The sequence below is a fragment of the Bombus vancouverensis genome, chromosome 17 (assembly GCF_051014615.1).
Source record: "Bombus vancouverensis nearcticus chromosome 17, iyBomVanc1_principal, whole genome shotgun sequence".
Classification (NCBI taxonomy): Eukaryota; Metazoa; Arthropoda; class Insecta; order Hymenoptera; family Apidae; genus Bombus; species Bombus vancouverensis.
The window spans coordinates 2,845,567-2,856,333 of NC_134927.1; the positions used below are offsets into that span (position 1 = coordinate 2,845,567).

General features: G+C 31.3%; 2 protein-coding genes and 1 pseudogene across 7 annotated transcripts; 2 read left to right on the forward strand and 1 right to left on the reverse strand.

Annotated features, from left to right (window-relative positions):
- The first annotated feature begins 268 nt into the window (after positions 1–268).
- Positions 269–4,072, forward strand: LOC117160877 (katanin p60 ATPase-containing subunit A-like 2). 3 transcript variants are annotated; one of them, XM_076626043.1, is made up of 6 exons: positions 269–1,369; positions 1,464–1,752; positions 1,975–2,097; positions 2,156–2,268; positions 2,482–2,681; positions 2,832–4,072. In XM_076626043.1, exons 2-6 carry the CDS (start codon positions 1,749–1,751, stop codon positions 3,190–3,192), a joined length of 801 nt encoding a protein of 266 aa, XP_076482158.1. In that variant the 5' UTR covers positions 269–1,369; positions 1,464–1,748; the 3' UTR covers positions 3,193–4,072. The 3 variants fall into 3 exon arrangements, with proteins under 3 accessions (XP_076482158.1, XP_076482159.1, XP_076482160.1); XM_076626044.1 differs by having other exon boundaries at positions 1,473–1,752; XM_076626045.1 differs by having other exon boundaries at positions 1,189–1,369; positions 1,929–2,097.
- Positions 4,073–4,476: 404 nt separating this feature from the next.
- On the reverse strand, positions 4,477–8,214 carry LOC117163881 (survival motor neuron protein-like). 3 transcript variants are annotated; one of them, XM_076626048.1, is made up of 6 exons: positions 8,083–8,214; positions 6,783–6,965; positions 6,543–6,657; positions 4,912–5,209; positions 4,720–4,790; positions 4,477–4,651 (listed from the first exon to the last, which is right to left on the reverse strand). In XM_076626048.1, exons 1-6 carry the CDS (start codon positions 8,110–8,112, stop codon positions 4,593–4,595), a joined length of 756 nt encoding a protein of 251 aa, XP_076482163.1. In that variant the 5' UTR covers positions 8,113–8,214; the 3' UTR covers positions 4,477–4,592. The 3 variants fall into 3 exon arrangements, with proteins under 3 accessions (XP_076482163.1, XP_076482161.1, XP_076482162.1); XM_076626046.1 differs by lacking the exon at positions 8,083–8,214 and adding an exon at positions 7,146–7,616; XM_076626047.1 differs by lacking the exon at positions 8,083–8,214 and adding an exon at positions 7,155–7,615.
- Positions 8,215–8,334: 120 nt separating this feature from the next.
- Positions 8,335–10,007, forward strand: LOC143303898 (adrenodoxin-like protein 2, mitochondrial; annotated as a pseudogene). Its single transcript, XR_013060581.1, has 4 exons — positions 8,335–8,483; positions 8,899–9,011; positions 9,176–9,308; positions 9,676–10,007. The product of XR_013060581.1 is annotated as an adrenodoxin-like protein 2, mitochondrial (transcript).
- Positions 10,008–10,767: the final 760 nt, after the last annotated feature.

Below are 10,767 nucleotides of genomic sequence, written 5' to 3' on the forward strand. Positions count from 1 at the left end.
GTCAGTATCCACTAGTGTGCATGCCTGATTAAACAAGGACAGGAAGTATCTATACATGGTGTTCTCTTTCTATTTCCATGTTGCATCCATCTTACTATACAGTACACACACTCAGCTATTCTATCATTATATTTGTGCGTTGCTTATGTGTGAACCAAACATTTCCATGGCAACAAATCGTTTGTCTCTTGTTTGATGCTCGGTTTTCAACGGAGTTGAAAGAATTTTTTAAGAGAAACGTAATGGACGGGTTGTTTTTAAAGCAATAAACGGATATTCTCGTATCCATTGAGAAACGATAGGCGATTTGAAAGTGTCACTATGAACGGTGATTTATCGATGCAAGGTAGTATGAATAAGATATTTTATAATCTGCGAAAAAAGGTAAGGAATATTCTAGATTTTAGATTTTAGATTTTAGAATTTCCACGTCACAGACGAGTGTGTTTTGTTATTTGATTTGTAATATTGCTGCAGTTCTCTTAATAGCTGTTCGTTTCATGCGATACTCGCACATAGTATCTATGACTTTTGCTTCTAACAATTTTTATAATTAGGCTGTATCAAATATTTTTAACGTTCGTGTTTCATGAAAAATCATGTGTAACTCGTTGAATTCGCAAATGTAACAAAAAATTACATGAAAAAACTTATATTATTGTAATGAAAAAATAATTATATTAGGAGGAGAGTCGTATTTCGGAACGTCATCGGAACATATTATACCTTGTATGTGATTATTTGGAACACAATGGGTGAGTATATTATAATTAAAATATATTCCTAGTTCCAATTCTCTTGAATAGTGTCAGTGACCAATCGAAATAGAAATCAGTGGACATCGTGGAAAGAGAAGGCGAAACCAAATTTGAAAATTCGACATCGGTAATTCAGTAGTTAAGAATAACTCAATCGATAATGTAGATTAACTAGTTATAAACAAATATATGAAATATAAATTCAAATTATTCTTATCCATCTAAAAATTGGAAATTAAAGAGCAGAAGACAAGAAATTATCTTCGAGGATTTATATAGTAAATACATTCTTTTGCCTGTCTTACCTAGAGATAAAACAGTTGTTTGATGGTTATCTTATAGTGTTCAGTCATTGCGAAAAATATTTTTAATCAGTTAAAAACTATAATTAATTAAAAACTACATTTCTTTAGGTATATAGACATTAGCGATGTATTATTCCGGGAAGCTCGTCTATCTCCAGAACATCGGGTCTGCGACAACATCGATTTGGAAATTATCGTTGCAGAGTATGAAAATTATTACAAGATGAAATTTCAAAAATATCCCATATTGTGTAAGAAAATAACTGGAAGGGAAATGACGAGGGAAGTGACAAATGCAAGCAAAACGTAAGAATTTAAATTATTTAACGATATTAAACGGTATTCAACGTATCGTATTCAACGTATCATATTCAACGTATCGTATTACAATATGATCCAGTGTTTGTAGAAGTATTGAGACAAAAGCCAAATCTGTTAGTAAAGAAGCGAGAAGTGAGCCTGTGAAAGAGACAAATCTACAGCAGAAGATAACTGATGACAATACGAATCATATTAATCTCGCAATGACAGTGAAGTCACTATTCCCCAATGAGAGTGATGGATGTTCATCAGAAGAGCTATTTAACGTCCCAATGGAACAATCCATGCAATTGAAGATATTGAAATGCATTGAAAAGCTTTATTAAGATAATCTGGAATTACGAAAGATTGCTGAGGACATCTCATGCGTAAGTTATTTTCGATTAATATACGTATCGTAAAGCTTTTAAACGATAAAATTCCCATCGATAAACCGTTCAACGTATATCGACGATGACGTGATTTCAGTAACGCTTCAAATATCAAATTACGTAACGTTTACTTAATATAGAGAAGATGCCATTTTATCTTTGTATCGTCACAGGAGATCATAGTAAACAAATTAAATGTACATTGGGATGACGTTATAGGCCTAGAAGTATGTAAAACCGCTGTTAAGGAGGCCATTGTGTATCCCCTTGAGTATCCTATCTTTTTTGATGGCCCGTTTTCCCCCTGGAGAGGTATTTTGCTGTACGGCCCACCTGGTACAGGTAAGATACTCGCATTCTTTTCATTTCTGTACGTGTTTACAAGAAATATACAAAACAGGGAAAACGATGTTAGCGAAGGCAGTCGCGACAGAATGCCATTGCACCTTTTTTAACATAACTGCCAGCTCATTGGTCAGCAAATGGAGAGGCGATTCCGAGAAGTATATACGTGTAAGTTGCTTTGTCTATGTAAGTTTCTTTGTTCCTTTGTCTATGAAGGAGAGATTCTAGGTATAAAAAGATTTGATTTTATTTTTCGTCATTTATATATAAATAGAATAGTTGTTTGGAAAACGAAATGATATCATATTCGTGATGAGGCAATGAATTTAAGGAATTTCGAATATAATATTTAATGAATAATACATTTGTTAAACTGAACAGGTTTTATTTGAATTTGCCTATAGTCATTCGCCTACAATTATTTTTATCGACGAGATTGACTGGATCGCCACAAATAAAGGAGACTGTATATTGTCTGAACCTGCAAAGAGATTCAGATCAGAACTTCTTTCTAGATTGGATGGATTAGTGTCTAATGAGAATTCTAATGTAGTTCTTCTGGCTACAACTAATTCCCCTTGGTACGTATATCACGTTATTTCAATGTTTTCTAAGTTGAAAATATTGTAATATTTCTCCAAATTCCAAATATGTTATTGTGTTGTTTGAAGTATTCCTTCATTATTATTAGTATAATAGAACGATAATATTTATTGTAAATATGTTATTAGGGGCATTGATGCAGCTTTACTCAGGCGTCTCGAAAAGCAAATATACGTATCATTACCCAATGAAGTTGCTCTACTTGATATATTCAAATTATACCTTAGCAACCACTTATTAGAAAATACAGATATTGTAAACCACATAGTAAAATGTACTGAAAGATATTCTTGTGCAGATATAAAATTGCTTTGTAAGCAAGCGTGGCTACTAGAAATAAGCCCGATATGGAGGAGACTTGAAAAGAAAGAAACACCTGTTACCACTTTGAAATATGAATTAAAAAGTTATGAAATATTAGCAAAATTGTTAAAAAAAATGTCACCTACAGTTATGCAAATAGATAAATATGATACGTGGAACAAATAAATACGCAATCGTAAGGACAGATATTGAAAAATATAAATAAATGGATTATCGTTCGAGAAATCATTCGCATGTGTGTGCATGTGTGTATGCGCGCATGTGTGTGCGCGCATGTGTGTCCGCGCATGTGTGTCATGTGTGTCATGTGTACGCGTGTGTGTGCGCGCACGCGCTATAGGTTAAGTTTAAAATGTTCGGTTGTATTATATCCTTGTATTATATATGTCGGAGATGAAAGGAAAACCGGAGCCTTCCCTTCGCAATTTTGAGGAAGCCTTCTAATGCTTTAGCCTAGATTTTATCATAACTGTAATTAAGCAATTGTCATTTGTAATTGTTTGATATTTGTGAAAGCGAAAGTGGGTTCGAGGTGACAACTGGTCGCCGAACGTAGCCACGGTCACGGGATAAACGTTTTGCCTGACGAAGGTGTGGATCGGTTGTATTGTTCTCGCTAGAAATCACATAGAATTGTACTTTAGAGATGTCGATATAATGGGACACACGTTGTATTAGGAATCAATCTCCAGACAGAAACTGCCTAGTAACGGCGTTTGAATCTTTCTCGATGTTTCCAAAGAGTATACAACAAACTTTTGACAGAAATTGCCTAGCAACAACGATTGGAACCTTCTCGATGTTTCCAGCGAGCATATAACAAACAAATGCAGTCGTATAGCGAAAAAGATTTTCATCAGATATTCATTCGTGTGATCGCCTTGGAAAGTGATACATCGAGCAATTTACCGAGTGTCTCAGCAATTGTATTTTGTGTTTAAAATTATTCTACACATAGTAAAGAGTTATCCCGTTGACCGTGGATTCGTTTGAACCCCGGAACATTGTTAATAGCGTTAATTAAATTCATTATTCGTGAAACCTATCAATCGTTAATCTCATTATACGTTAAATTCATTATTCGTAAGACATATTATTCGTTCCTCTTATTGTTCGTTAAACTTATTAATCTTTAATCTAATTATTAGTTAAACTTATCGTTTGTTAATCTTATTATTTATTAAACTCATTATTCATAATATTTTGTAAAATCTTGTTTATTCACGTAAATATATTCTCTGTTTCGAAAAACAATGGCTAATTCAAACAAAGGATCATTACGCGCCTTAAATCCTAATTATAACCCGACATATATATGTGAGTGTATTTTATCAAAAATATGTTTTTTAGTTTTTCTTATCTTAGTAATTATTTTTAAAAAAATAAAGTCTTATATGAAAATAAAGCTGTTCTTTATTTCAAATAATTGAAGTAAATAAATACAATGAGTTTTATATTTTATATTATCTTATATTAATATCTTATATTTATCTTATATCTTATTATAATATCTTATTTTAATATCTTATATTATCGTTATATTGTTATTGAAAAAATTGATATAATCAACAGTTCTTCCTGTTCTCTTGATTGTTTCTTGCTTGTTTCAAACCATGATAATAACCTACAAAAGAAATAACATAGTCCATTGAAAATTTAATATACAATAAAATACTTATGTGAAATAATTACCTGTGTGAAAACCACTAATATACCATGACATCAACATACTTGAAAGTGCGTCTGTATCATTATCTGGTAATCTAGTACATTTTATTAAAATTTCGTATTTTTTTTTCCAAATAAAATGTTAAACTTATTCCAAATTACTTATTAATATTAGAAGTATTCAGCATTCCATTAGAATTTTTAAATTGTACTTACTTGGTCATTAATTGTGGTGGTAAAGGAGGTGCAGGTGGCATTATATCAGTCATCGAATTGAAAGATGGTCCCGGTATGAAGCGATGTTTATACGCATTTGCTTCTTCAGAGTCACAATCCATTTTTTCTACATTATATTTTTTCGAATTTACATTTGTAGAAAAATTAGTCTCACAAGTCTCGTCGTTCTCTTCATTGAATTTCTCTTCCAAAGCTTTCTTTTGTTGTGCTATTTGACTTTGCAAACCTTCTGATTCTAAAAGAGAACTCAACTCGACTTTCTCTGTATTACCATAGCCTAAACACAGAGTAAAAGAAATTTTTGTCATTTAATAGAATGACTGAGTGCCATTCAGTTACTGTCCTTACAGGCAATGTATTAGAATTTCCCGTGCATAAATGTATATGTATATGTCGGGTTTACATTAGAATTAGGGTTAGGGGCGTGAAACGAATCTTCGTTTGGGTTACACGTTGTCGTTATGCAATGGAGAAGACATTGACTAGTGCAAATACGATTATTATAGAACCGGACAAGTAACCGCGGTAGTTAGGTGCTCGAGAAACTAATGACAATGATCCTAGGTTCAATAACGAATCCGCGGTCGACGGGATGATAGATGAACGTACTCACAAAATCTAAGTCGGACGCGTAATATTCACTGGTCGTAAAGAGTTACTCCTTTCATCAATGAGGCCGCAAGAAAGAATGTCTTTCCCGTCCCGATCATGCCACAGAGGAAAACTATAATGGGGTGTGTCTAAGGACACGAGATCATCGGATTCGTCGAGAAAAGCCTTCGTTCAGAAAGTAAGGGAAATTGGCGTTGCTAATTGGTCAATCTCCATATCGGTGGTTAGAAAAAGATGCTAGCCGCCCTCGAGGGAAAGTTGCTAGTGGAAGACGCCGCTCGTTGAAAAATATGTCTCCCCTATCTTCCCGTAGTTGGGACAAAGACTGTTTGTCTGTTTGAAGGACTTTAGTTAACTAAACCTTAAGATTTATAACGGGCCCTCGAGCTAGCCGAACATGTACTGCGGAGACGCATCGACATCTGGCAATCATCTTACTCGAAGAATAGGGTCTGCGTGTGGCGAGCCACAGGACAGAAACCGTTGGAATGTTTACTGTCGCGTGTCGCCACGAATATTTCTTTTAAGGAGAGCTATAGAATTACTCCATACCTCTGTTAGACAAAGCGTTCATCCCGTGACCGCGGCTACGTTCGGCGACTGACTGTCGCCTCGAGCCCAAGCTCATTATCACGACTCTCGAACAATTACAATCGGGTTGAATAACTACAATTGTTCAATTACAGCTATAGTAGACTCTAGGTTACAATGTTGCGGGATTATCCAAAATTCCAAAGGCTCCGGTGTTCTTTCATCTCCGACATATAAATGTTGTTAGCTCCAAGCAGCTAATAATGAACAATAAGTAACATGCATGTTTATGGTTCATGACCCTATATCCCACGGGTCTCCCCATAGACATTGACAGGTACTCCTGCCCAGTTAAGGACCTGCTGAATGACACTGTGATAGACTATGCGAAAGCCTTTACTTCATATATATATATGTATTTTTAGTACATTTCTTAATTGACATAACCATCATGCTAAAGGTATTACCTACAAATTTTACAACACACGTGCCATTGTTTTCGTAAATTTTTGATATTATAGCTTCATAAATTTCTCCATCCTCTGAGTATATTGCATGACAAGGTGCTCCTATGATCCATTTCTATAGAGAAAAGATGTGTATACAAATAAATATAAGTAAATAGCAAAATAAAATAATTTGCTTCTTAATCAATATATTTAATAATATTCTGTATCAAATTTGTAATATTCTATCAAAATCACAACCTTGTGTAATTTACTTGCGTGTTTAGGCTGCTTAAGATTTTGTAGGTTCTCTTTCGGTTGAGAATTTCCAACATCCATTCCCATTCGCTTGATAACTTCTTCTTTTGCTAAATTTATTGCTTTATCATATGCTTCTATTAATGCACTATCGTCCCAAACATTATCATTGGCTGTATCTGTATCCTTTTGAGATAGCAAATTATACGTTATTAATATCGATACAAGTATTTTATTATCAAACTATTGCAAATTATCATATATGTCATTTTTCAAAAATTGACTAAAAGGTAATGGATACTGTTAATTACTATTATGCTAAGATCTTGTACTAAAATAATATTAAAACCATTACGTTTCCATTACCATACATACGTTTCCATTTCCTCGTATAAAAAGAACATTCATATCATCTGCCATTTTAAAATAACATCATTTAAATATTGAATTTGCTTCTGAAATATTAATTTGTCTCATTTCTTTAACTCTAACACATTGTAAACAATGATGACATTATACCAACTATAATACTAAAAATCTATTCCCCATTCATTCGAAAGATTATTTTTTGAAGCAAGGTTAACATTGAATGTTCCCAGACTTCAATAACTGTATTTTACTTTCTTTACAATATCTAACAATATATTAGAATACTATAAAAAAATATTGTATGCACAAAAAACTGTTTATAGCGAAATAGCAAAAGAATTAATCACATATTATAACTAAAACGAGATTGTTAAGTAGATTATATTATACTGCATATGCGTTAGTGTTTCAGCTGGTAAATATAGTTTTTATATCTGAAGATAAATAAGATTTAATTCTATAAAATTGCATAATGAATTATACATCTATTTATTACTATTCGTATTTCCCCTTAGTTGTATGTTGTCAATAGCATCAATCACGAACATATAAATAAATATAGAAGAAACCGTTCGGAAATGGAAAGGGAAAAATGAACATGGAAGACAAGAAAGTTTTCTTCAGGTTTAGCGTATGCGTGATACGCTTTGAATGTCTCAGATAAAGATAAAGATACTCTGCTCATTTCTATTTGTTCCGCAGAACGAGAAATTTGTTGTCTTTCATATTGGTTTTTACGATTCAATTTTTGGGCAGTTTTCCCTAGCGAGTGTCGGTCCCTGTTTGATATAACCAGACCGTAATTTATACAGATATGTATTATAGATATATATTTGTAAAACTGAAATCAGATGAAATAAATGTTGCCTGAGGTTTTAAACGTTTAATAAAAACAATATTTCATTTGGAAAAAATGTAAGATATGTAAAATTACATATTGATCATTTTGCTGGTCTTGTATCATAAAACGTGTGGCCCGAAGAGCACGTGTCCGGTAGAGATACGTCACTTGTGTTAGGAACCGTTTTATAACCTATCACAGTAAAGGAACGTCCCAGTATACCAGCCGAAGAATGCCGTAAAAGTTTCTGTACAAAGTACAATTGATCTACAATTGATATTTTCCGCAATACTTATCTGGTGTTCGGTCAGGGTGTCCCATACTCATGATATTTATGACAGTGGAATGGCGTTAGTAAATCAATTACAAAAATTTTCGAGATCAATTCTCGGTATTGCATCAAATTATTCAAAATATACAAGCAACACAACGTTGCCCTTTTTGCAGGCAACAAGAGGAATATCGACCACGCAACCACTTTCAGAAAAACAAGAGTAAGTGATACAGAGTTTCTTGTGCTTTCCTTCTTTTTTTAATAGAATTTCAGTACTTACCTTCCAATATAAAATTGGTGTCAAAATAATAATGCTAATAATAATGTCTAAGAAATTTTTCTCTTTGTAGGAGTATAACATCTAGAAAAATAACATAGTATTAATAGAATAGTATTAATAAGAACAACATTGACAATGAACAACTAAAAATATAACACTGTTATAAATATATGATATACGAATTTTATTTATGTATTATTAAGACAAGTATATCTTATTTTTAAATTATTTCTATTATCATAAGTGATACATATAATTAAGGTATAATTAAGAGAAGATTAATTGAAGAAACACAAAAAATAAAGAAAATAATTATATTGAGATAATTTTTATCTTTCATAAATATTATTTTCAGAGTAAATATAACGTTTGTTAAAGCAAGTGGAGAGAGAATCAAAGCAAAAGGGAAAGTTGGAGATACTATATTAGACATAGTAGTAAATAATGAAATTGATTTAGATGGATATGGTATGTTTTAAAGAAGCATAATTTACTTAATTTAAAATAAATAATTTTGAGGTAGAAAATATTTGAAAATTTTCATTTTTATCAAGTTTAATATTCTTATTATTTTTAACTTTTGATACTTTGTTATATAAGTATGTTGTAATATTAAAATATAATTGATATAGGTGCTTGTGAAGGAACATTAACTTGTAGTACGTGCCATTTAATATTTTCGAAAGAAGTTTATGATGCACTTCCTGACAAACCAACAGATGAAGAATTAGACATGTTGGATTGAGCATATGAATTAACAGATACGTTAGTTCATAATAATCAGTATCAAATCATTCACATTATTAATTCTATTACCTTTTAATATTTTATAAAGTGAATTTTTCTTTGTAAATTTATGTAAAAACAGGTTAGTATTGGGTATTTCGAAATCTGCATCTCAATGTAGAATTTCAAATCGCTATCTCTGAATACTACGAAACTGAAATTATAATAAATTTTCATAGTTTTTTATTTATGACCCTATAATCATTACAAATCTATGTTGGAATTAGCATATTTACAATGTTGATTTTCAAATGGATAAATAGAAATCTTATTGTGTATTAGTATTAATTTGTATAGCAATAAATATATTTATTGACATATTCAGTTATATAATATTTAATTTCAGGTCACGGCTAGGCTGTCAAATAGTAATGTCTAAGGAACTAGATGGAATTGAGGTAAGAGTTCCATCAACAATTAATGATGCAAGAGCATAACTGAAATTATCTATAGGTTTTTGAAAATTTGTATACAATGTTATACATCTCTTGTTAAAAAAACCCTTGTTATAATTATTAAAATATTGGTATTAAAAAAATATAATAAAGAATCTTGTGTTTAAATGTGAAGCTTATATATATACATATGTTATAGTATAATTGCAATTTTGATATTTGTACATTGCCATTGTAAAAAGCCTATCCAATTATGAAGAAAATATATCTTTTATTTTTAATATACAGGGTGTCAATTTTAAAACGTTCATCTAAATTATTTTCGTTACTATTAAAGATAAGAAGAAATTACTAAGGAAGACTTAAATGGTTTTAAGATGTGTACTTGGTTATGATAAAAAAGACTCTTGTGGAATAAATTTTGCAACTTCTGAAAGATTAGATAAAAGCTTAGAACCTAAAAAATAATTTGAAATTAATTTCGTTTAGATATACTGTTTGATTTCTTAGCTGTGGGCAAGTTTAAAAGATCATCAAACTCATGGTCAACAAAACAACAAAAATGTACATGCAATGCTTTTTCGTTTCACAACAAGTTATCTGACACTATCATCATTTTCGTGGCACATGCAACATTATCGATTCAGTATAGTAATGTTTTGGATTAAAACAAGTGTCTCGACATTGGGGCAAAATATTTCAACCTTTAAGGACTAAAATTAAAACTTATGAGTTTGTTTATAATTTTAATAGATTTTATTAATATTGTGTTTACTGGTTTATTAATTACAAGAAAGTTTGTAAAAGACTGAAGTTTTACGTAAAAAGTACAAATATTCTTTCAACAAAATTAGTCAAATCACATCATTATTTATACATATTGTATATAAATAAAATATGCGGATATATTACTTTACCCTAGAATTAAAATTCAATAATATTGAGGAATCTTATTTATTCAGATTTTGTACATTATCGCTTCTAACCTCGGATAATAGAACAACAAATTAAATATTTTTAAACAAAAAAACTTTGTTCCTTTG